Here is a 27109-nt window from a genome sequence, read left to right on the forward strand (position 1 = left end):
CCTGCAGATTAACTTTTTCTGCTCTGTTGTCCACATGACAGAATGAAGCTTTCCGTAGCTTACGTTTTATCAACCCTGTTGGGGGAGAAAATCTGATGGGTAAGGTCTAGTTCGTGGTGGGTGAGGAGTATGCAGACAGGATGGACATAGTTTCCCAGAGAAGTGGCAATCATGTTGAGCTGGTCATATACCCTTAAAAATATCTGTCAAGAAGTGGGAAAGGCATTTTCCCAAAGTACCACATCAAAGGAAAGTAGAGGCTGGACTTGAAGTGGGGTCTTCTCTTCCAAATCTTGTGCTTCTCAGACTTCTCCACACATACTCTTTAGCGAGTTACCCATGAAGCTACTATATCCCTTTGATAATCATAAGCAAGAGTAGTTAGGCTTAAAAAAGAAAGACAAAATAGGGACTTCCCTGGTAGTCCAGTGGGTAAGACTCCGCGCTCCCAATGCAGGGGGCCTGGCTTTGATCCCTGGTCGGGGAACTGGATCCTGTGTGCATGCTGCAAATAAGAGTCCACATGCCACAACGAAGATCCCGCGTGCCACAACTGTGACCTGGCGCAGCCTAAATAAATAAATAAATATTTTTTTTTAAAGACAAAATAAAATTAAAAGGGCTTGGGGGAGAAAAAATTAGCATATAGGGATGGGAACTCTGGTATTCTGAGAGCCCAACGCCAACTACCATGTTGCTGGAAAGATGGCCGCAACTCCAGGCAGCTGCGCAGGAGCTGGTGCTGGAGAGCGTAGGGGTAGAGAAGTACGTGCTTCTTTTGTGTTGCCGGGGAGTGTGCCCAGTGGAGCATCAAGGGCACTGGTCTGGCATAATTCCACCACTGGTGAACGTAGGCCTGCTCTGTAAAATATTTATTTTATCAAATTTATTTCAACTTCATTCCTTTCCAAATAAAGAATGGAGGCAGCTCAGTACCCCTATTGGTTTATAAAAAATGTAATTTACTTTACTTTCTGCCCACAGTTAATTTAGCCCCATTGTGTCCTTGCCCCAGTAGCATGGAAATGTGACTTCACTACGGAAGAATCCACGTAAAAGGTTGTACACTATACTTTAATGGCAAAAAGGTGGATGAGTTGACATCGTATAATGGAGAGTGCATTACCCCTTTTACTAAGAGATGTAATAGCAGAAACAGTCTTGACTGTGGAAACTGCCATAATAACTGCTATGCTCATTTTTTATTGATGATGGATAAAAATTCTCATAATTCTGAAGCACAGTAACTTGCTGGATAGCTTCAGGCTGCCCCTAGGGCAGGCTTTATTTATGCATCCCTACTTTCACTGTTTGTATGATAATGATGATAATAATATTATTAATAATAATAATAAATATCAGTACTTTCTGAATTACAGTAGGAACTAGAAGTTTCAGCTATTTTCACTTCGACCTACTCTGCTGAATCTTCTTTTAAAGATGTAATGCAAGAAAAACCATTATAATCCTCACCATTGTTCTGGTTGCTAATAGACCTGTGCAAATATTATTGTAGGCTTTTTAAAAATTATTAATTTATAAAGTGCCCTGAGCCTTACAGAATATAAGCAACTGAGCAGGCTGGGGGAATAAAGTTACATAACTCACTATTAAGTTAGTAGCATAAACCACAGTGACCCTACGGTGGCTCAGTACAGTAGTTTTGGAGAACAGGTACAACCAGGAATTTTTGAAAATCTGAAAAAGAAAGTATATTTTAAAATATGTAAATCTGTCTGTTGATTTATAAAGGCAGTGTCAAATGGAGATTAATGGAGAGCCCAAAGAATCAGCAAAAACCAATAAGATCAGGGTGTTGTTTAAAATTCTAGTATAGTTTGATGATATTTTGATGACTTTCGAAATGTTCATCAGAGAATCCAATTGCAGTCAGGATAAAAAGGACAACTCACAAGTGATAATCACGCTTTCCCTGAATTGGGCTTGCAGCCCACCCAGACTTATGAAACTCCTCACTGCATTTATTATTTGCATGCTGTAGAGGATGCTGTTCCGAACACTGCGTACGGTGTAACTTTGTCAGGTGCAATGGGAGAAATTCCTGTCTGATCTTAGTACCAACCACTGTGGTACTTCTGAGTAATGGGTTTGTTTTTTATTTAATGGGCCCTGGGAACTACGTAACTGACCACATTTCCCTTTTCATAATGGCAGTGAGAGAGCAGAATTCTCATTTGTAGCCTTCCCATAGCAGTGTATAGGTCCATATAGGAAGTGTTTTCTCATCATTTCTGAATCCACTTTATGTTACTATAACACGTTTTATTATGTTTAGTTAGCTTTATACATCTGGTTAGCTGCCTTACCTAAATCCTTACAGAAAAGAATGTGGGGCTTAGGGAGGAAGAGAAACAAGGAGAAAGTTGAAAATTTTAAACTTAGACATAAATATAATTTTCTATTACAAATTATAAAATCTAATTTTTCTGTATTTACAAAAGAGGTAATTAAATTCATCTTAAGGGATTCATATCTCTAATGCTGAATAATAAATAACTTTGATAGTAAATATCAATTTTCATTTATACCATGTTCATGGGTATAAACACATTAATCCACATTGAATATCACCTCAGAGTTTAATACTGTGGGATAGTTGCTTAATAGGTTTGTTAATCTCTGTTTCAATTTATTCATCTGCAAAATGGCAATAATTGTGTGTACCTTAAAGGCTTATTGTGAGAATTAAAAAGAATCTCTATGAAGAACAAGTCTTAACCTTCTTGTACCTCAGTGTTTTCATCTGTGAAAGGGGTATAAAATAGTACCTATATCACAGCTAGGTTGTGAGGATTAAACAAGCAGGCATAGTAACATGTTTAGGAAAATTCCTAATACAGTATAAATGCTAATATTATTATTGTTATTATTTCTTATATTTTTATTTTACAAAGGTTTTATAAATATCCAAAATTAATTTCCCCAACTTAAGGGTTGGAAATATTGGTTTACTGAAACTGAATCCATAGTAGCCTTCTTAAATGGGCTTAAAATGGCCATTAAAAAAAAATCACATGGTCTGCCAATGCCTCCGTGGGATTCTCTGTTCATATTGGTCCTAAATACCATAAGATTAGCGACTGTAGAGCGGTGGTTTTCAACTGGGTGATTTTGATCCCCCCCACTCCCTAATGCTAAATAACTTTGATAGTAAATATCAGTTTTAATTTGTATCATGTTCAGGGTGCATTTGGCAATATCTGGAGTCATTTTGGTTGTCGCAACTGGAGGGGGTGTGCTCATGGCATCTAGTGAGTAGAGGCCAGAGAGGCTGCTAAACATCCCAGAATACACAGGACAGGTCCCACAGCAAAAAGTGACTTAGCCCTAAATGTCCATAGTACCGTGGTTGAAAACTCCTGGTATAGAGTTTCATGGCCAAAAAGGGAATAACAGAAGGAATGGTTAGAGAACTGGTGGAAATCAAAAATCTTTCTTACTTAGTTGCTGCTGTTTCTGCATTCCCCGCCCCCCCCAGATTTTAGTTTTCAATTTGTCAGAAGCCTAACAAATATGGTAAGAAAATTAGGAAATGTGACATGGTGTAGTTTAAAGAGCCCTGGAGACTGCCACTGCCCACTTGCCTCTAAATGTACAAATAGTTCTATTTTCAAAAAGTAACTTAGACCCAAATTAAGAATCTCAGAAAGATCTGCAGAGTCCACATCTAGCACACATCGTAGAGAAACTCTTGTGTGTGTGAGCCTGCGGGGCTGTGCAGAACAATATTTTGGTAGTGGTGAAAAGTTAAGAGACAATCTAAAGGGCCATCAAAAAGAAATGAGTAGAGAAAATAAATTTAAAAGTAAGTGAACTAGATATGTATCAGAGTGGATAGAGGTCAAACGTAATTTGAGTAAAAAAAAAAAAAAACAAGTTGTAAAACAGCATGTTAGGATACCACCATTTTAAAAATCTTGAAAACAATGTATCAGGAGTCGGTTGGTTCCTGTATCCCTGTCCTCGCCGTCCCTCGCCGTCACGCCGATATTCCTGGTGAACGCCAACGTGCCCCGCGCCTCTGTGCCGGACGGGCTCCTCTCCGAGCTCACCCAGCAGCTGGCGCAGGCCACGGGCGAGCCCGCGCCGTACATCGCGGTGCACGTGGTCCCGGACCAGCTCCCGGCTTTCGGGGGCTGCAGCGAGCCGCGCGCGCTCTCCAGCCTGCACAGCATCGGCAAGGTCGGCGGCGCGCAGGTAACCGCTCGACAGCAAGCTGCTGTGAGCCTGCGCGTCAGCCCGGGCAGGATCTACATCAACTACTACGACGTGAACGCGGCCAACGTGGGCTGGGACGGCTCCACCTTCGCCTGAGTGTCGCGCCTCGGACTCCCCTGCCCGCGGCCTGCAGCCCGCGCGCGGTTTTCTGCCCGCCCCGCCCCAGCGACCCCGCCTACCGGGACGCAGAAATAAACGGTGTGGAGAGGGAAACAACAACAACAACAACAATATATCAGCAGTTAGGATTGTGTTTAGTCGCATTCGAAGAAATTTAATGACAGTGGCTTAAGCAAATAGAGGTTTATAATTTTGTCCTGTAAGCGTTCAGCTGGAGGTGATCCAGATGGTGGTGGCTCCAAGAAGCCATCAGTCAGGTCCCACAAAGCGAGGGATGGGCCACTTGTACCATGAACCAGGTCTGGTGGTCCAGAGAGGGGACAGGGTATATAACATGTGAGTATGTTTAATTAGTCCATCTCTGGTGGAGAGCTTGAAAATTGTTTTTAGGGGTCCTCAGACCTGCAACCAGGGTTCCTTCCCCAAAGCTCATTCTATCTTTCTCTGTTTCATCCTCAAGACGACAAGCTGAGAGCTTCCACACCACACAGTGCATCCATGCGTCAAGTCCATAGAGACAAAGGGTAGAAGATGAATCTGAACCTAATCTGCATATACCCCCTCTTACCAGGAAAATGATGGTTTTTACAGAAGCCTCATCTTCTAAACTTCTGCTTCTACCTCCTTGGTCAAATCTAGGTCACATCCTTCCCTACCCACCCCTCCACTCTTTAGCTGCACCAGAGCCTGGGAGGGGTGAATGAATAGACTTCTTGCTCACTGCTTCCTGAACAAGAGCAGGGTCCTGATAGAAGGGAAGAGGGGAATGACAATGATGAGGTGGGCAAACAGAATCGTCTGCCTCAAATAGTATAAAATGTTTAAAGGTGTGTAGTAAAGATGTAAAAACATGGTCTGGGAGAATATATCCCAAATTGATGGGAGTGTGTACCTCTAGGGAGGGAGAAAGAATACCATTGAGTAGACGTACAAAGCAGATTTTTCCTTAATTCCTATTTTATTTATGTATTTAATAGGAAAAATTTCTGAAGCAAATATATAATATTAAATTTTAAAAATCTGGGTCTTCGATGTATGAATCTTTTACTCTGTTCTTTTATGTAATTTTTCTAAGTTAAGGAAAAATCTCATAACTTTTGCCAACCTACAAAATACTCGGGCTAGTGGTATGTATTCTTTGGTCTCAAGAGAAAGAGAGACATGAATGTATCTGCCCAAATAATGAGACAAGAGGGGACTGAGATGAAAATTCCAGGGAGCAGCATTCCCACCGGCCACAGAGCTGGACAGTTCTTGGAAGCGCCAACTCCCAAACCCATATTGCATACGGCTTCCCCCAGGTGCATACTCTGAAACAGTTAAACTAGGATTTAAGCAGGACCATGGGGAAATAATTTTAAGTATTCATGATTCATCTTGTTCTCAGTGAAAGTCAGCATAAAAGCTTGCATGTACAATGTTTCCAAATAGCTGACTGTCCTAACATTTTCTTTCATAAGAGATAGGTCACACAGGATACTCATACAAGAGGTACTTTTATGAAAGGCACTTTTATCCACCCCACCACCAAAAAAAAAAAAAAAAAAAAAAAAGAAGTGTAATGAATTATTTTCCAAAGCTGATGGTTTCGGAGCATTCATTTTCATGAAAGTCAAAGTCACCGCCACTCAGTAATGAATTCCTTTTGGATGCAATTCAGACTTTCCAAGGTTACCAATTCAGGTTTTACAGAAAAAAATTATACTGGTCTGACAAGAGATATGCCTGAGAAGTTGAGGAACAAAAAGTTAAGGAAGCAGAAGGCCCAGGATGAGGTGACTGGGCACTTCATGAGCACTTGAAGAACTTATTTTCGTGCCAAAGCAAAGAAGCCAGTCTAGAATAGGTTTTAATTTATGCAGATGAAGAAATCAGAGAAAGAAGAAAAAGGAAACTTAGTGTTTTCGTTTCACGTTTACTTGCTGCAGACTCCTGACCCCCATGACTTAAAGTGCTTCTATGAAAGAGGAAGAGCTTGGAAGGGAAGGGAAGAAATCTGTGTTGGGAAAACTCAGAAGGTCTTCTGTAGAAGAATCCCACATCTTCCCTGTAACGGTGTCTTTTATTAATTTGCCTAAGAAAATATTGTAGGGGTTTCAGCGTGGGAAGGAAGAAAAATGAGTTTTGTTTTTCCTAGCTCCATTAAATATAGAAAAGGAGACAATAAACGAAAACAGTCTGGCATAATTAATCCCAGTACCACAGAAACAATGGCAAGAGTTTTCTTTGAACAAATCTGCACAATATAAATCTCTCTTTGGGAAGAAGCCGTCAAATTACTTTAATATTCCTGAGGATCGAAGCTGTTGGGAACAAACCAGTTTAGGGCCCAAAGAAATAGAGTGGTAATTTAATCCCATTCTGATTATTCTGACAGATATTGTTGTCATCTTATGGAAGCGGCTTTGGACCCACTTCTGGGTACGGCAGGACAATTTTGCTGGTCAAAGCTAAGTTTGGAAAATTTCAGACCGATGGGAAAAAGCAAGTCTATTTAGATGTTTAATTTGCTGCTCGCTGATGGGTAGAATCATTTCATAATGCATTCCTGCCTGGGGATCTGAACCTTTGGACTTGAGCCCCTGTTCAGACCCAAAGACATGATCTTTGCCAGTCTTTTGGCCACCCTGAGTGCTCATTTCCTCATTTGTTTAAGAAAAAAAAACTTGCATCCAGAGTGGTTGTGAGGATTAAAACAATTTATGTGAAAGCATTGCATAAACTCTAAAATGTTGAGCAAGGAAGATTATCTTAAGGGTATTATAGATACTATGTTATTGGCAGAAAACTAAACATGTTTAATTTTTGTTCTGTTGTATGTTTTTTGCTTTTGTGCACAGGTCATTTCGGTCTTGATTGTGCCATTCACTAGAGTAAAACTAGGACGCCCCTTCTCTTCTTCCAGCTTTCATCTCTTCGCCTTCAAAGAGGTAAGGAGATCTAACATCCCTTCAAGCTCAAAGGCTCCAAAGGTATGTGACTCAAAGTACAAATAAAGAGCCGAATCTGTCCTGAGTAAAATCCTTGTGTAGGCAAATCTGAAAGGAGATCAACAGCATGACACTAAGTGAAAGAGCATCTTTGAGGCCCTTGAAACTGAAAAATAGAAATTATAGTAGTTGATGTTTGCTTTGGCTTCTCCAAGAAGTTGGAGAAATGAGGTCTGTATTCTTTGGAAGATTCTGATTGAAAAGAGGATTTTTATTAAGTTTTAGAAAAGCCATAAGGCAAGGTTGAATTCTCTAATAGCTGCTCACACAGCTCCTGCACATTATCCCTTTCGAGGGACTGGAGCTTTGATGAATGTGGCTGTCACCCCCAGAGGTGTCATGCCCCGTGTAACATGCACCCCGGATCAGCACTGCGGTGTTTAGTCTTCTGTGGAAGAGCACAGAACACACAGATTCGACGGGAAGCTGATTCTGCTTGGTGCTGATTTTACATCTGGGCAGGTAGGTGTGCAGTTTTAAAACACAAATTACCAGGATGCTATAGATCACCGGCACTCAGGCTGTGAAGAGGCGCATGTGTGCAGCAGAACCAGAGATGTCTGTGAGCTCAGTCAGGTCCGACTCAACAGTCTCGAAAGTAGAAGAAACAGCAGATCCAGAAAGACCAGCCATTGCCACTCATGCTTCTGACTCTCAAGGCAAAATAAACCGGGCTGAATGAACTTTTTTTTTTTTTTTTAAGTTTTTAATTAATTAATTAATTAATTTTTATGGCTGTGTTGGGTCTTCGTTTCTGCGCAAGGGCTTTCTTCAGTTGTGGCAAGCGGGGGCCACTCTTCATCCCGGTGCGCGGGCCTCTCACTATCGCGGCCTCTCTTGTTGTGGAGCACAGGCTCCAGACGCGCAGGCTCAGTAGTTGTGGCCCATGGGCCCAGCTGCTCCGCGGCATGCAGGATCCTCCCAGACCAGGGCTCGAACCCGTGTCCCCTGCATTGGCAGGCAAACTCTCAACCGCTGCGCCACCAGGGAAGCCCTGAACGAACTTTTTTGTCACATCTGATTCAGCAGCATACAGCTTAATGGGCTGCTTCCCCAGAGAGAAATGGTGGACATCTGCTCTTAAATATGACTGACATTTTCAGCTAGCTTTTTCTCTAATGCTTTAATGCCATATATTGCTGAAGTATAATCTTAAATTTTTTGAAAAGTACTTGCAAAGAGTTAATGAAAGAGGTTGTAATCTTCAAGTAGAGATCAAGTATGTCTGTCTTCCTTCTAAGATTGTTTTTGCTGTGATGGAAATTGCTAGAATGTGATGGGCCCACGTAGTCTTCCTTTCAGCCCAGTGAATCTGTAAAAATAAATTTCACTGCTCCCTCACATGTGACAAATGAGCATCTTCTGTCCTGGACCTGTACTGGGAACACACTTTAGATTATTCTGAAGGTCCATATCGTGCTTTCAAGTCTTCCATGGTGCTTTCACATGAGCAGTGTCCCACCACTTTGAGCCTAGAAATATGGCTGAGTTCAGACAGAAGCCTCTCCAGAATAGCTGCATCCTTTGAAAAGAAGACAGCAGATTATAGCCAAAATGATTACAGGTCCAGGATGAGATCTTGCAATGTTTGAGGGATCCTACAGTGACCGTCCCACAGTGATCAAGAGCCATCACCTACAAAACGTGTTTTCAAAAAATAAACAACTTTCATTTCTTTTAAATCAGCCCTCTCAGTTCTCCTTTTTTTTTTTTTGCATCCCCTCTTATATGTCAAAGTGTATGTTGGGAACAAGGCTGGAAACTTCAGGTCCTACACAAAACCCAGAGAGAACCAAAATGAGCTCTTCACAGGCTTGAAGACAGGTGGTAGGGAGTGAAGTTTATGGAGTTTATAAACATTTTTTTTAAAAAACCATAGATATAAATTTCCTCAAAAGCAAGGGCAATGTCTTACTCATTTGTGTATCTCTCACATAGCTAGCAGTGGCTTGTATGTGGTAGGTATTTAAAAGATATTTGTTGAGGCCATTGATCATTCATAGAGCAAAATATTATTCTACATATACCATGAGAGTCTCCATGGAGCATAGAAGGATGAATAAAACAAGGTCCCAATTCCAGAACTTCCGCAGGGGCACCATTTGGTCCAGTCTTCAAATTCACAAAGACCCTAAAACAGACACTCTTCATTTCTCCACATGAGGTTATATATGCCTTCATGAAGGTAATACTGACAGGATTGAGAGCTGACATTATTCATCATACAAATTTAAATTAACCCACAGTTTTTGCAATTCTTTTGATGTTTTTTTACCTTTAAAGATTTAATTAATATATTATCCTATTTCTATGAACTCATCTATCTACCTAGCTAGCTAGCTAGCTAGCTGTCATCTATCTATTTGTCTATCATTTTTCTATCTTAAGTAAAAGATTCATGAAAGAATGATTATTATTAATGATGAACATTGCAGTAAGGTGGGATCCCATGTGATTTTTACCCTCTTTTCTATATGTTTGAAATCATTGCATTGAACACATATGACTTGTGTAATCAGAGAAAAGCAACAAAATTATATTCAGTATGCAAAAAAAAATGAAATAAGATTCAGCAAATGTGTGAATGAGTAGAGTCAGTCAAAGATGACAACTTAGCTTGAGCCAAAACGACTGGAAGGACGGTGGTTTTGTAGGCATTGAGCGTTCAAGAAAAGGAGCAGATTTGGGAGAGGACACATTTTGAATCCAGTTTTGGACATGGTGGGCTGGGAGTGCCAGGAGACCATCACCATGGAAACGTGGAGGAGCCGCTTGGAGAACAGCTGGTGCTCTAGACGTAAGGGATCATTGATGGGAGTGGAATTGCAAAGGGAGAGATTAGCCCAGATGGACGAGATGGAACTTGTACATTTAGAAAGTGAAGGAGTAGGCAGACCCACGGTTAGAAGGAACCAATAGTGAGAGAAGATGAGAACCAAGAGGTGAGGATTTTCATATCACCATGGTGGTGGCCACAAAGAAAAGGCATTCCAGGCACCCAAAGCAGAGTGCTGAGGAGGAGGATGGCTGGGAAAGCCTTGGTATTTGGTGATGAGGTCTTTTTTTTAATTAATTTTATTGGAGTATAGTTGGTTTACAATGCTATGTTAGTTTCTCCTGTACAGCAAAGTGAATCAGTTATACATATACATATATCCACTCTTTTAGATTCTGTTCCCATATAGCTCATTACAGAGTACTGAGTAGAGTTCTCTGTGAAAAAGACAGTGATACCACTTTTATGTGGAATCTAAAAAAATGGTGTTTAGAACTTTTTCTACATTCACACAAAAGAGTAGCTGGGCATTATCTTCTCAAAGAATAATTAACGTTAGGAAAACCCCAAGAAATGATAATAAATGAACAAAGCAGAATATACACGTAAATATGTAGTTTAGTTTTATAAAAAATTATAGGTATAAATAAGCACAGAAAAATAATGTACTCAACAATAGTTTTTGAGCAGCTACTATGTGCTACCCACTTGGGACACAGAGATGAACAAGATAGGTACCCTTGACCTTTACATTTTCATTATAGGTAGGATAGACAGTAAACAAATAAACATATAAAGTAGAGATCATTTCCACTAATGATAAATGCTAGGAATAAAGTAAAGATAGTTGTGATGGAGATTATTGGCAAAGGGAAAAAGTGATGGCCTCTCTGAGGACCTTGCACTTAAGCTGGAATCCACATGAAAAGAAGGAGCCGGCTCTGGGAAAATGGGAGGTGGGAGTAGGAGTTGTCCCAGGAAAAAGCACCAGCGGGAACGAAGTCCCCAAGACAGAAAGAAGCTTGGTGAGTTCTGGGAACAGACAAACTTTCAGTGTGTCTGGATTTGTGTGGTTATTATAATAGAGTCTAAGACATGGCCAATGCCCTCCTCGGACAGCTCATAGACACATAAACGAATCATTGCATATATTATTGTAACCACTGGGACAGAGACGAGTACAAAGTGCTGTAAATACACAGTAAAGGAGGAGAGTCACTCAATCTGGGAAGCAGGCAAATGTGATCTTTGAGCTAAGCCTTCTGAAGCTTTTGTGGGTTTCTGCCATGGTTGGCGATCGCTAGGTGAGAAATACTGCTAGAAGGGGGACTCTTCATAAGGAGCAGGGGAAGACATCACTGAGGCAATATAAATAGAAGCTGTTAGATTAGTAAATACAGTAGAAACTGACTAGTTCAGCCAGATCTGAGAAGAAGAGGGGAAAACTTCTGGGGACCACTGACCCATCGCTTCTCCTGTAGATTCTTCTTCGCGATCATGACAAGTGACACATCCCATTGCTCTGCGTCCATGTTGTCGTACCTGGTGTCCTCATCAGCTCTGCTGCTTCAGAGGAAACCCCAGAAATCAATGACCCAGGACTGGGGGATGTCTCTGCTCCCAGAGCAGGTCTGTGCTCACTTTCCTGGGTGCCCTTAGGGTACAGAATAATCTTGGCTCATGGGATTGTTCTTCCTCCCCTAACCATGAACTCGGGATGGGGAAATGGGCTGCCCACGAGAAGTGAGGAGTGAGTGGACCAAGGTGTCAGTAATGGAGTGCTGGCAATGGAGAGCATCACTGAAAAAAAGAAATAGCATGGTGCACAAATGCATAGCAATGTAAAGGATAATGGCAAGTTTAGGGGGGCATGAGTAGTATGTTATGGTGGCAGGTGTGTGTGTGTGTGTATGAGTGCAGTGATTGATGGGAAAAAAGACTGAAAAGTCAGGTTAGGGCCAGCTTGTGAAAGGTCTTAAATGATTTCCTTGGGACTTTATGCTTGGTTTTGTTGAAAGCAAGGCATCACCAAAGTGTTAAATAGGAGAGACATATGATAAATTGTGCATTTTAGAACAGCTCTGAATTCAGTTTGGGATATTATTATGGGGGATTAAACCAGGAGGTTGAATGACCAGTTGGGAAATGACTGCAGTCAGTGAGGCAAGAAATGATGAGACACTAAATTAGGATGGTAGAGGTTGAAATAGAGAGGGCAGGTTAAAAACGGAAAGGAATTATAAGCAACATAACTGAAAGAATTTGGAGATCACTTAGGAAGGAAAGATAAGCAAGAAGAACCAAGGGGCAAGGATATCTCTGGTTTTAACACGGGTGCCTGAGAGGCTAGTGGTGCTACTAGCCATTATATGGAACCCAGGGAGAGGGGCATATTGCGTGTTAAGTGTGGTACAACTTATACTCCATGTATACTGAGTGCACGATGCTTGCAGGATATCCGGGGGCGGAGGGAGATGCAAATCCAGGCACGGAGTCCAGGAAAGAGGTTGACGTTAGAGGCCAATAACTAGGTATTGGTAGGAGTTAGTCGAAACCAAGAGAGCTGATGAAATAATTATAGCTTTTGACCCAGCTGTTAGCTGTCACTCAGGTCATATGGGAGCCCTTGAATACTAGGGAAGAACACTCGTTGCCAGAAGGTAGAAACAACCCCCAAGATCCCAGAACCACAACCATCTGAATTCTCCAGCTACGCACTTGGTAGAAACTGAACAACACCTTCCACAGAGAAAACATATTTTGTCTTGCAGATCCAATTTTCCTTGCCCGAAATTCTTAGTTTAGATACAAAGACTATATGATATCTGACATATAGTTGGTTTAGAAATTTTTGTTTTCCTCACTAATTTGATCAGATTTGCATATGATCCATTTGATCACTTATCACAATCAATTATAAATTTAGTAAATATTTGGCAAAAATCTAAAAAGTTTACATAAACAAATTAGATGGGCTGTAAATATTGACTGGGAAACAGATGCACAGATTCTTTCTGAAGTTTTCTCTTTCAGGGTTCCTTTAGTTCTCTCTCTCTCCTGGGGAAATCAGCTTGACTATGTAATTCAATGTGAAATTCCGCTATGGTTTGTCTTCCTCTATGGTTTTCACACTCTGTGGAGTGTGAAAGTGTCAGACTGCCTCTTGTAAAGTGGTCTCCATGGTGTTCATCAAGACCCAGTGAATCATTTTGGTCAGTTTGATTTTTCCAGGTTCTTTTAGATCAATTCATTATTTCATTTCCTAAGGTTTAACACTTTGTAAGGCAAGCAGAATTTGATATGTTTTAAACCTTTGATTTATCTAAAGCATCCTTAGTTATAATGGCAAAGTCTTTTATCTTCTTGGGTGAAAAAGAATGGTGTGCTTTTCCTTTATTTGCAAAATGATATCAGAGTATCTGTACATAGCAGCAGGCTCTATAAGTTGGTGAGATTTCTTTTTGTTAATAATTGTCTTTAAAATTACAAAAGTAATGCATACTTAAAACTTTCAAATTATAGAAAGCATTAAGGTAAAAAAAAATGTGGGGCTGTCCGTGATCATTGGAAATTCAAGCATCATTTCCTCTATTTCTAGCCACCGGACAAGGCACGTATAACATTTATAAAAAGAGCTCACCTCATGGTTTTCTCCTTTACTTTGATGTAATAAAGTATCTAAGTGATTGTTCCTTAACAGCATTTATGGACCTACTTCAGTCTCTTTAAAAGCTACATAGTATTATGGAGTATAGATGTTCCGTAATTTAATAATGACCCTATTGATGGAGACTATGTTGCTATTGCAGAAAATACTGAGAAAATACTGCTCTGAACAGGCTTGTATACATATTTTTGCACACATTTATCTGCAGGATACATTCTTAGAAGTTGAATTGCTGGGTCAAATGATAAATGTATCTTTAATTCTGACTGATATTGCCAAATTGTCTTCCAAAGGATTGTTCCAATTTACATCCTCACCACCAATGAATAAGTATGCCTGCTTCCCTTGATACCCTTTAATACAGCATTCTAAAAGTTTTTTGAATCTTTGCCAACCTGCTAGTTGAAAAATGGTATCTTGTGGTTTAGTCTGGATTTGAAAAATGGTATTTCATTGTGGTTTGATTTCCATTTTCTTAACTATATCTTTTGCAGTAAATCATATATGTAACCTCTTTTGCTCCTTTTTCCGGTGGGTATATTTTTTCTTCTTATTTGTAAGTACTGTTTGCTCTGAAAACTAATGCTTTGTTACATTTGTTGCAAAAATATTTACCGTGTTTGTTGTTCAACTTTTGAATTCACTTACAGTATTTTTAAGATGTAAAATTTTTAGTTTTACAAGTTGAAATATATGAATCATCTATGGTTACTAGTTTTATATCTTGCTTTGAAAACATTCTCACCATTGCAATTGTAAAAGCAAAGTTCTCGGTGTTTTTTATTTTTAATGTTTACTTTTTTGATCCATCTGGAAATGTTTTGGATACAAGGATTGAAGTAGGGATCCAGTTTGATATTTTTGAGACCTGAAACCACTTATAATAGTCTATCAACCCCAGCCCCATGATTTACCATGTATCAAAATCCTTATGTATTTCAATTTATTTCTTGACCTTATTCTGTTCCATTTTTCTTCTTGACAGAATCAGATTCTCTTGCTTATTGTAGCTCTTTAATATATTTAAATATGCTGAAAGCACTCTAATTTTTTTCTTCCTTTTAGTATTTTCTGGCTATTCTTTCATGTTTATTTAATCATAATATCTTTAGAATCAGCTTGTGTAGTCATTAAAAATTAAAATCTTATTGATTCATTATGGAGATGGTATTAAATTTATAGATCAGTTTAGGAGAAATTGATAATTTTTAAAATATCAAGCCTTCTTACCACTCCCCAATAGAATATGCTCTTTCTATTTGTTAAATTATTCGTTGATGGTCCTCAAAATCATTTTAAAGTTTTCTTCACACGAATCTTGCACATTTCTTATTCAGTTTATTCCTATGTAGTTTATGATGCTAGTTCATATTATAATGGAAATCTCTTATTCAGATATATATTCTATGTGATGTTGGTTTGTGTATAGAAAAGCTATTGATTATTGTGTGATTTCAGATTATTTGTAATAGTTTCTTAGGTTTTTCTATGCTTTTCCTGCATATTCAAGACTCAGTCTTCTACAAGTAAATGATAAATTTGGCTCCTCCTTCCTAATTTCTTTACCTCTCATTTCTCTTGTCTGAGTGCACTGACACCTTTCTCCAGAAAAGTAGATAATAGTGGTGTATTCCTGATACCTTTTGCCATTTAGATATTTTAAATCTTTACGTAAGAAAATCTGTCATTCTTTTCTTTGATAGCTTCTGGGGTTTATATCTTGATTTGGAAGATATTTCCCACTCCCCAAATGCTAAAGACACATTCCATATTTTCTTCTAATATTTTATAGTTTTCACTTTTACACTTAGATCTTCGATCCATCTGGAATTTATCTCTATGTATTGCATGAGATAAAAATCTAACTTCATTTTTTCCAGATGGTTCGCCAAATATCCCAACATCATTTATAAAATTGGTCAGTCTTTCCTCACTAGTTTGAAATGCCACTTTAGTCATATTCTAAGTAGATCAGTTTTCTTTTTAAACCAGAGCTTAAAAAATAAATAAACTGAATTACAGTAGAGAACAAAGACAGGAAATGCAGGCAAAAAACAGACATTAAGATAAAGTTGTACACAAACTATTTAATGTATATAATATAACACAAATGTCATTCATAGCAAAATAGTATAAATATAAATAATTCAGAGAAAATTTTCTTATACAATACTTTTGTAAGAAAGATTCAGAGGATGGACGCCCATGAAATATAAGACTGCAGGAGTTGATTATTCAAACATTGTTTAGAGTTACTCCCATCCTATGGAAAGTTATTTAAGCCTCAAAGCCATAAACATCGTCCAGCTGCCTAGTTTAACGCCAAATCAGATGTTTCTGAGAGTGGATCAGGATGTCCATTAAGTAAAAAGCGAAGTCTGAAATTAGGGGAAAAAAAGTAACAGTCTCTTCTGTTCTTCTCATTCTAGACGGTTTGATTTTTCATTTACGTCTCTGAGGCTCTAGATGTACGTCAGCATGTATGTCACGTTCCTGGCACTGGAGTAGAGTGAAGGTGGGCAGTGGCCCTATGCAATCCTTTCTCTCTTTTTTTTTTTTTTTTTTTAGGATTTTCTTATTTATTTATTTATTTATTTATTTATTTTTGGCTGTGTTGGGTCTTCGGTTCGTGCGAGGGCTTTCTCCAGTTGCGGCAAGCGGGGGCCACTCTTCATCGCGGTGCGGGGACCGCTCTTCATCGCGGTGCGCGGGCCTTTCTCTATCGCGGCCCCTCCCGTCACGGGGCACAGGCTCCAGACGCGCAGGCTCAGCAATTGTGGCTCACGGGCCCAGCTGCTCCGTGGCATGTGGGATCTTCCCAGACCAGGGCTCGAACCCGTGTCCCCTGCATTAGCAGGCAGATTCTCAACCACTGCGCCACCAGGGAAGCCCTCCTTTCTCTCTTTTAACAGGAGAGGTGATTGAGTCATTGAGATCAAATGCCCAAGATACTAAGAGTCAGTGTGGATCTCTGAAACCTGTACGGAAATCCTAAAACGTGCACTGAAATGCATGCCTTCCCAGGGCTTTGAAAAGTCTATGAAATAACAAGTTAACAATTAATATTATGATAGTGAATCTTGATAGTTATTGGCCACATCTTTTTGGTCTTAAAAGGCCTGAAGTGCTATTACATGTTAGCGGAACTACAACAGAGCCAATTGATGAATTCGTGTAACAATCTTCATTTTGGAAGATTAGAAAGAATGTTATTGGCCAATAAAAATTTCCATTTTCTTATGTTATCTGTTCCAGTTTAAATAAAAATTAACAGAATAGTCAAAGAGAAAGACGGTTCACTAATCTTGCAATGTCAAGTCATGTCCTTGGAGACTCCTCTAGTAGGTAAAGAAGGCCCACAAGATGGTTATGAGATGTGTTTCTACACAGCATCACTAAAACATGCACACTGTGTTTTCTCACAAATGGAATGATAGGTTCTTAGGAAGCACATTTGATTGAGCTTTAATCAAGCAATTAAATAACAACAGTAACAACAATAATAACAATAGCACCAGCAACCGCAAATAAGCCACTTTCTTCAGTGGTTGGGGATATGCATGTTCTGTGTCTGTGGAGGCTGGAAGAGAGGTATGGCCCGCATCACATTCTATAGATGATCTAAGTCCGTTATGTTATTCCAGGTAAAATAGAAGCCAGTCCCAGAATGTCAGCCTCTGGGAAGTAACAGCTGTCCAGGGCACTTTATAGCAAACACTTGGAGGCTTTCAAACATTACAATATTTAGCAATCTACAATGAAAACATACAATTAACTGAATCGATTTTGAGCCTTTCATTAGGGGTCCTAGGCATACAACCTGGACTTAGGTTTTATTTTTCAATAAACTAAATGAATATAGATTTTTTTTTTCAGCTATAAAAAGGGTCCAAGAGAGTGGCAGTACTGGCAGTGGGGTTAACAAATGCTGCCCTTAGCAGATTTTCCTGGAAAACCTTGCAAAGCGCGTGTCTATTTTGCCACCAGTACTTGCTGAGATGGTCTTGGACACTCTTTGCCTTCCTGGCACTATAATAAAGCTAGACTCTGAACTTTCTATATCCCAGGACTTTGGAGGAGTGCTAATTACAAAATACTTAAATACTAGAAACTCATTCACAGAGCCAAGCCCAGTCTCGGATATGAAAGCATTTAAAAAATATCCTTGTAACAGCCGTACTACTTTATACTTCATCTGTTTTTAGAGGCCCAATATTTGTTTGGCTGGAAGAAAAAAATTGGAACATAAAAAGTATGCCCAGGAGCAAATCTGCAATAATAAGCAGCACATACATGTTGTGGAGGAAAACATTCAACATAAGACAGTCAACATAAAAACAGATTCTGCTGAGGCGTCTTTATAAATAGCAGTTATTATTTTGCTTTCAATTGCTAAGCGTTTTAAATAGCATGCCCTTAAAAGTTGTCAAGTTCTTTATATAAATATAATTTCCTGATCTTAACTTTCATAAAATTATTATGAAAAATTATAAATGTATTCCTTTAGCTTCACGTGTAATTTTACAATCATCGTATTGTTAAAATGAGAAGCACAAGGAAGAAAAAGAAAGAAATAGAAACATTATCAGGCACTGGAGAAGCTATTAATTGGAAAATATTAATATTTCTGTATAAAAACAGAGTTTGCCTATGCAACTCTTTATTAAATGGTTTGAACAGATATCCTCTCACACAGATTTATAGTTGAAATTGTCCAACTGGTTGTCGGTAGGTCACACCCAATTTAAGGTCATACCCTGCCTTATCTTTAATGTCCCTTTCACTTCCTGAGCATAATAGCAAGGAGGAATTATGCTTTGAACCCTAAAGGAACAGTTTTGGAGCTGTTTGCTTTACATAATTACTGCTATAAAGCCAGGTAGATTTTCACACTGTGTCTTTAAAAGCAAAAAATCATTTTAAAAGGTTCTGAATCGCCTCCACCTGGAAAGTATAGAGGCATATAAAGGGGGACGTATGGCTGTTTCAATACTGGGGAAATGTGGTCGTAATGCAGGGAAGAAAAGCGCGTTTCCTGATTTCCACGATGCTGGGGCATTTTCTGATCCCCGTCACTAATCCAGGGTTGTTGGCCGTGAGTAGGGCTAATGCAAGTCTCCATCACCAACATCTTCCCTGAGACCAAAGGCCGGCTCCAGATGTGGCAGTTCAGAGGAGCTACCTTGACAGCTGGCAGACACCAGCGACTATGGTAACACTTAAAGGGCCTGAAACACCTTTAGTCACTGCTGCAGTGCTTTCTTGCATCAACCCACGCAATTCGACTTGGCAATATAGAAAATGGTAAAGTGGAGTTAAGGAAAATGCTAACGAATACTGCAAATCATGTTTAGAATGGAAATTGTGACTTTGCTAGCATTACAAGTATTTCCTGCCTCCCAACCAATAGATCCGTAACCAGAATGGCTTGCTGTGAATTTTGCAGCACCCAAGCCAAAGCAGTAACACTTCCGTAAGAGCATATGCGCTATGACAGAAGACTACAGCAGCCCAGAAAAATGATTTTTCCTGGGAAGGTCTGTGCAGCGATGAATAGGGCTCTTGATGCTATGGCAGCTGGGCAGAGATTTTCACTGCTTCCAGCCCACAGTGAGGTAATTTTAAAGGCACTTTTCCCTTCATTTATTCTGCATTCACTGAATGTACATTTTTTGATGTCAGAGGGACATTGCAGAAAAGATCAGATGAGATAGTCTGACAATAGAGCCAAAGTTCAAAGCTTCTCTATTCTCAGGTAACAGCCGGGACAGTTTGTCTGCATTAAATGTCTTGAGGGCATGTGTCACTGTAACCCTGTCCACAGCTTTTCAAACAGTTCAAGACAAACAAATCACTTAGCGGTTGAACAACTGTAGCATCTGATGCCATCACACAGACGTTGTAGCGACAGCCACTAATCAAAGTTCTTTTCATTCCGTTGAAAAAGAAGTTCCTTGGCTTTGGTTTAAGATCACTTTTTATGTTGTTCTTTTGAAAATTATTATATGCCAAGGTTAAAAAAAGAGAGAGAGAGAGAGAAGATTCTGTCTGTAGGAACTGGAAAGTCAAGCCTTCTGGGGGCATGCTGCTCTCGGTGACTAACTATGGGGTCTGGAGAGAGTCGTCGGAGGTGACTGGCAAGGCCTGTAAAGGAAGAGCCAAGCCCTCCTTCGAACCACCTGCCCAGGCCCCAGGTGAGACCCCACTCTCAGCTGGAACACCTGGGCGTCTGTGCTCTCCTTTCAGGCGTTCTTGCTGACTTCGCAAGGAAGCATGGACAACCAAGGCCAACGCCACCAGGCGGTAGAGCTGTAACACCACCACCAGGAAGTTCTTGGCAGCAAAGAACACCAGCATCTGGTTGATCACTTTGAAATAGGTCATCAGTATGAGTCGCACAACAAGGAAGGGACCGTCTTGTATGAAGATGCTGATTCCAATGTTCCACAGGTCGGCACTGTATTGGCAAAAGAACCGGCTGGGGAACCCCCTTGTTGTCATAGACACAGGGCACACGACATGCTGTACTGAAAACGCAAGAGAGACCAGTTACCGTAGCTCTCTGAAATGCGGAAAAGTAAGACAGCGTGAAGCGGGGACAGGTCATCAACCATGGGGGTCACACGCTCGTTCACAATGGGGAGTGATTCTGTAATTTCATTCTGGAGGGAAACAAGTGAAACCACCCTGCCATTTTACATCCGTGGTCATTTTATATTCAAAATGGATCATCTGTTAGAAGTCCAATGAAACACATGAAAAAAAGCCAGCCTCTAGTTTCCATCCATGTAAAAAAAAAAAAATCAGCTCATCTTCAAGTCCTCACTCACACTGGGGAAAGCGCAATTAACCAGGCTAGAAAGGATAAAGGGCAGAGGAAGCTGCACTGTCTGTCTTTGAAGTCTGCAGAGTCCGAAGGCAGCCCAGCAGGGCGCTCTGAGCCTCAAGTCAGGGAGCCTGCCTTCCTCTCCTGGCTTCCTCATTTTCTAACAGCGAGATGCAGGCCAAGTTACTTAGGCTGCCTGGGCCTCAGTTTCCTCCTTTGAAAGCTGGAGAACAATGACATCTTTGAGGAGAGGGGCCCCTATTCCCTGACTGTTTTTGTTTCCATTAGACTAACACCCCTGGCACCTCTCCTTTCTCACTGTCTTTCCCTGAGGATAATTCGTGACTTACCTGGCTGCTAAATTTGGGAGGTGAAACAAGAGTGTCGGTGGCCCAGAGCTGTCTGCATCCTCTGTTTGGTACCTGCCTATTTACCGGTTGACTCACTTGGCCCTCTATGTAAATTGTGTTGTGAAAATTCAAGCACTTATCTTCAAATTCAAACTGAAGTCACGTAAAACATATTTCTCTAATAGGGGTGGGGAAAAAAAGCCCAAATAAATGCCATTGTTATTTTATTTTGTCTAATTCCTCATGGTTTTGTTTCACAGTTTACAAGAAAGGCTGGATATAATTACTGATTTTCCAGTTGAACAAAAGGAGGTCCAATCAACAAATGAACCTTTTTTGTTTTAATTTCTAAAATGTAAATTTAATTCAGGGTCAAGGGCAGAAAATAATCCTTTTATAATAATGAAGACTTCCATTTGGAGTTTTCAAACAAAGAATGCCTTCGTCTGCTGGAGCCTGCAAATATTCTGAAGCTGCTTTGATATGGGCGCACATAATGTACCGTTTGTTGGAAAATACAATAGTGATTTAGTCAGAAGTAACATTTGGTCTTTGTTTTTCAAACAGCTGCATAACATTATCACCCCTGAAAGTTTACAGAATTTCTTTCTTAAATAAAAATTTGCTAAGCAAGGCGGTAAACCACAAGATATGGGAGGGTGAGGACCAGCGGAGGGAATGACAAAAGAAAAACCAACATAAGATCAATAGTCACCGTTCCTAAGAAGTTAGGGTCGGGAAATGGCTCCCAGAGGACCTCCTAAAAGTATTATTCGACATCTAAACTGAAGGTGCCTAATATTCTCTCAGAGGATACCAGCTGATTAATGGTATAGAGTACCTTCTGGGGCACATTACGACAAAATCTGTGTGTGTGTGTGTTATTGGCATACATTTGTTTGCAATTATTAACTAGTAATTAGGTTTGGGGCATTTCCAAAAAGCCACAGCCACTCTTTCCTTCTGTTGACAATTTTGTTTTACAAAGTGGATGCTGAGGTCTAAAATGGCCTCTAAAACCTCTGGGCCTATCAAAGTGGACCAAAAAAAGATGATGCAGGAAAAAATTAAATATCTCTGTACAAAGATTAATTCTAACCCTGAGGCCATCAGGTAGAGTACCATAAGAAAGGAGTCAGACTTCAGGAAAACGTAACTATTCAATCCTAGAATTTCTTCAGAGTAAAGTGGCATCCAGGAGAATTTCCAAATCAAAATTCCAGGGCTCCCAGAAGTTATGGGATAACTCCAGGTCAATGCAGTCCAATAGAACCATCTGTGTTAGGAAAAACGTTCTGTATCTGTGCTGCCTGACATCATAGCCATATGCAGCCACGGAGCAGGCTAGTGTGACTGAGGAACTGAGCTTTAAATTTTATTTAATTTTAATTAATTTTAATCTAAATAGCCACATGTGGCTAGTGGGTACTGTACTGGATAATGCAGCTCTAGATCATCAGTATGAAATGCCCAGAAAACTGTTTACTTCTTGCAAAGTCTTGGGGGTTTATGTCTTTATTAAAATAAGCCCAATGGGAGTATAAGAGCCAATACTGAGGAAAAATCTAATTTCCCATGTGGCCCTGAAACTGCTCTTATTCCCTTTGAAGTTCTAATACAAGGGTCTGACAAAGGAATGAAAATGGCCCCTTAAAAAATCAGGAGATAACATTTATATGCCAGTAAGTGTGCTGAAGCACAATCACTACAACCTATGTCTTATTTTTGTCATCACAAGGACCCTCAATCCTCGCTACAATAATTATTATCCCCATGGATGAAAAACTGAGGCGCTGATGTGTTAACTAATTTGCAGAAGCTTTTACAAATTGCCAGTGACGGAACCACTGTATGAAATGAACATAAAGCTGTGCTCTTATCGACTTAATTGTGTCAGGCTCACCATGTACCAGAGTGGATCATGGCTTTCCTAAGTTTCAACCTAGTTTTCTTCTAAACTGAACTGGAACTAACACTGAGATATCGAAGTGATAAAAAAAAATGATAATCCTCTCAAATGCTTCCTTAGCGTCACTGCAGTTCATAATCAAGAGCTGTAATTTTCTGTTTCTTTGAGCAAACATCAGACACTTACCTGCCAGGTCAAGTGGAAACTGCAGCATGCTCCAGGTCCATATAACAAGGATGGCATAGACCAGAGCAGGGCTATTCCTAGAATGCAGACAAAATTTTAAATTAGTGATGAAAAATACGAACATATGCAGAAGAATCTTGTCTCTTTTTGTTCTCATATTTGACTATATCCTAATAAACCTCTTGAGAGTTGTCAGAATATCTTGGTAATATAAGATATCCATGAAAAATTCATGCATGATTAAAATGGAATAATGAAAAAGAAGTTTAAAATATTCTGGGACTTAAAACCCAACTTCCACATGTGCCAACATCTGTGTGAATTATGGCAAAGCCTCTTGGTCCTATATTGCTGTATTTAGTTTTACAGAATCATGGAAACATTATGGGAGGGAAATGCTAGGACAAAAGTTAGACATTAACCTGGAAATTCAGAGGACTGATTTCAAGAAACTTCAAGGAGGGAAAGTGAAAATTGTTCCAAGATCCCAAGACTCTAGCTTAAAAGTACATCTCAAAAGGGCTAGATGAGGCTCAACAATTAAGAGCTTAGCATGTAAAAGAAAGCTATCCTCAGTTGAAAACAAAGTAGGGAGATAAATCCAATAATCAAAGATATACATTGGACACTAGGATGTAAATCAAAGAATGTGATTGTTTCATTCACCATTGGATTTCCCCAGTGCCTATAACAGTGCCTGGCATATAACAGTCACTCAACAAATATTTGTGGAAGGAATTGCTGAACGAATAAACGAAGGATCTGTACTTGGAAGAAATACAAATGTCATAGACCTAGGAAAATGATCTTGAAGACTAAAGTCAGAAAGAAGAGAGGTTACAAAAACGCAAAGGATCCGAAAGAAGTCTCAAAGTCACTTTTTTACAGCAAAAACCCAAAGGAAATTATCAATTTGAGGTTAGTGGCGTAATAACAGGTTTTGTTGCCAACTTCTCTGTCAAGAGGGATTTCCAGAATGGAGAGGGATAGAAAAACATCAGGGAAGAGTAATTGAAACCAAACTCAATGAGGTGATTGAAAGGGATATCTTTAAATGCTTCGAGTATTGAGGCCCTGAAAAATTAGATCTTACAAACTCTGAGAGAATTTATAAATGAGATTTCTAAGCCATCATTATCTGTCCTGGTAGTTAATGGTGAAGACAAGGTTGGTGACAAAAAAATGGAGTCTTAACTTTCAAAATGAAGCAGAAGTAGATCTTCAACTATAAAGGCACATTTACTATTAATCCCTAGTTAGATTATATAACTGATTATTTGAAAGATTTCTGAGAGCCCTTATTGAAGAAGACAGTAATTACTAGGAATCAGCACAGGTTACCTGAGAACAACAGCACTCAGCTAGGATTATTTTCTCTCTCCCCCCCACCTTTTTTTAAAAATAGAGTTAGGATTACTAAACAGGTAATGATACATACATAATAATAGACAGTGGATTTAAACAAAGCTCAGGAAAAAAGCCTCCCATAGTGTTCTTATTAGCAAGATTAAGAAATGTTCTGAGTGTGAGTACAGTTAGGTGGATTCCTAACTGTGTAAATGACTCAGGGATTTGTAAAGGGAGCTCTCCAAGGGTCGCTGCAGGCTCTGCCTTTGATTCTGTTCTACTTCACATTTCATCACTGAGTTGGTTGCCGACATTGATGGAAGGCTTCTCATATGAACATATGACATTAGGGGCTGGATGAGAAACCAATACCCCAGAAGACATAATCAGGATCCCCAAAGATCTTGACAGGATGTAACTGGATGACCTAGAATAGGATGGAAGAGGTAGCACTTCACAGCAGCAGCCATTAAAAAGGCTCAAGGATTTTCCCTTCCTGTTATCTAATTATGAGTCCACAGCTTGACATGATTTATGATTTTCCAAAATCAAATGCAGTCATAGGTCGCTTCCCGAGAAGTTTAAAGTCTAGAATTTTAAGTGAAAATGCCTAGGGGGGCTTCCCTGGTGGCGCAGTGGTTGAGAATCTGCCTGCCAATGCAGGGGACACGGGTTCGAGCCCTGGTCTGGGAAGATCCCACATGCCGCGGAGCAACTGGGCCCGTGAGCCACAACTACTGAGCCTGCGTGTCTGGAGCCTGTGCTCCGCAACACGAGAGGCCGCGATAGTGAGAGGCCCGCGCACCGCGATGAAGAGTGGCCCCTGCTTGCAGCAACTAGAGAAAGCCCTCGCACAGAAACAAAGACCCAACACAGCCAAAAATAAATAAATAAATAAATAAATAATAAAAATAAAGGAATTCCTTTTAAAAAAAAAAGCCTAGGGAATGCAGTCTATAACTTTTCCCTCTTTGCAAAGTCAATGTCTATATATAGTAGACCTTCAATAAGTGCCTGAATTTTTAAATAATCTTACCTGCAGTTTCTGAGCTCATACTATGTGCCAGGCAGTTTTCTAAGTGTTTAACTCTGCGATCACACTTAATCCTCATACCAGCTCGACAAAGTACGTACACTTATTATCCCTATTTGGCCAGTGATTTCAGCATCCATCTTTTTAACCTTTCCATGATAGTATTTCCGTGAAGGAAATGGAAAGTTTTAGCCCTGCTCTATTCTACAATATTCAGAGTGTATCTGACATATTATGTGTTGTTCTTCATGTTTTAGGAGGAACACTGAAAACATTTTTGGTCCAAAAGAGAGACTAGGGTGGTGAGAGGACTCAGAGCCATGTTAGACATGGCATAGTTCAAGGAACTAAAAACTAGAGAAGATTGCTTTAAAACTTTATTTCATACATTTAAAGGGTTATCATGCGGAGAAGGAATTAAACTTATTTCTTATGACTTCAGAGGGCCAATTCAGGTTCAGAGGATTTGAGTTGCACCTGTAAGAATCCAAATTTCATCACAATAGAGGAAAGTACTTTCTAATAATATTAATTCAAAATAGAACACGTTGCCCCTGGGGTTAGTATATTCTCTATTAGTGAAAGTTTTCAAAGAAAGTCTGGACAAAAACTTGAGAAAATTTTGGAGAGGATTTTGTAACAGATGTAAAATAGGTTTCTCAATAGATGGTCACTTTTGAAGTTTCTTCTCATCTCAAACTTCAGTAATTCTACGAAAAACTCATGTGCAATTTGTCTGCAAGGCAGCAGAAAGAAGTGGTAAAGCATGAGCTCTGGTGCTAGGTTGCCAGAGTTTAAATACCAGCTCTAACCCTCACCAGACAGATAGGATGTGGGTTTCCAGTCCCAGACTAATCATTTACCAGCTACACGAATATGAACAAGTAATTTAATACCTATGTGCTTTAGTTTACCCTCCTTCAATGTGAGGATGACAGTAATAATAGCTATTGGATTTTATATGATAATTTTTATTAAATATATTGTTTAAATATGTTAAACATATAAAGCTCTTAGAACAGCACTGGATAAAGACTAAGCATGGTAGACTACCACAAGTTAAGTATTCTTATTTTTTACCACGTAACCTTGAGACTTTTGCAACTTCTCTTGCCTGCCATTGTTCAGCTTATAATATCGTGGTAATGACAGTATCTACCTCATGGTGGTGTTGTAAAGACTAAATAACTTATCACAACTAAAACCCTTAGAACAGTGCTTGGAACACAGCAAGAGATAAATAAATATTATCCACTACTACTGTAAGTAGTAGTAATAGTATTTTTATTTTTATTATGTGAACATATTTCTTAAACTCTTTGTGTTTTAATTTTATTATTATACAAAACAGGGATAAATAATAAACTGACCTTAGCCCTAAGTAAGTCAAACTCTAACCCTCTAATACCAAATATATGTCTTTTGCATTCACAAGTATTATTATCTGAACACACACAATATGGGAGAATGTGGGTGTTGAGAAACATATTACTAAAGTTATCAAAAATAACTTTGGAAAAGATGGCCAGAAAATCTTTGGAGCAGACAAATTTGTATTATTAATTCAGACAGTAAAATTTACCCAGGAAGGTTTAACGCTGGAATATAAATAAGTCACTGAGCTTAAATGGCAAACACTCCAAATTTGTGAAGGAATTTTAGAGTG

At 39.5% G+C, this 27109-nt stretch overlaps 2 protein-coding genes across 4 annotated transcripts in view; one reads left to right on the top strand and one right to left on the bottom strand.

Annotated features, from left to right (window-relative positions):
* Nucleotides 1-691: 691 nt before the first annotated feature.
* Nucleotides 692-4335, top strand: LOC103014799 (macrophage migration inhibitory factor-like). Its single transcript, XM_057530617.1, has 2 exons — nt 692-765; nt 3957-4335. Exons 1-2 carry the CDS (start codon nt 692-694, stop codon nt 4333-4335), a joined length of 453 nt encoding a protein of 150 aa, XP_057386600.1.
* An 11524-nt stretch (nt 4336-15859) lies between these two features.
* Nucleotides 15860-27109, bottom strand: part of TMEM26 (transmembrane protein 26) — a 49499-nt gene continuing 38249 nt past the window's right edge. For all 3 annotated transcript variants that reach the window (XM_057530677.1, XM_057530675.1, XM_007170838.3), the window contains exons 5-6: nt 23064-23140; nt 15860-20319 (exon numbers count right to left, since the gene is read on the bottom strand). In XM_057530677.1, the coding sequence (XP_057386660.1) occupies nt 19895-20319; nt 23064-23140 (502 nt within the window). In that variant the 3' untranslated portion in view covers nt 15860-19894. The remainder of the gene's footprint in view (nt 20320-23063; nt 23141-27109) is intronic.

Source organism: Balaenoptera acutorostrata, chromosome 16 (assembly GCF_949987535.1).
Source record: "Balaenoptera acutorostrata chromosome 16, mBalAcu1.1, whole genome shotgun sequence".
NCBI lineage: Eukaryota > Metazoa > Chordata > Mammalia > Artiodactyla > Balaenopteridae > Balaenoptera > Balaenoptera acutorostrata.

Bases quoted from the DNA above. Each gene is read 5' to 3' on its own strand.
- LOC103014799 (XM_057530617.1), top strand. From the start codon at position 692: ATGTTGCTGGAAAGATGGCCGCAACTCCAGGCAGCTGCGCAGGAGCTG. The intron at 766-3,956 runs GTACGTGCTTCT...ACAATGTATCAG, and splicing joins GAGAGCGTAGGGGTAGAGAA to GAGTCGGTTGGTTCCTGTAT.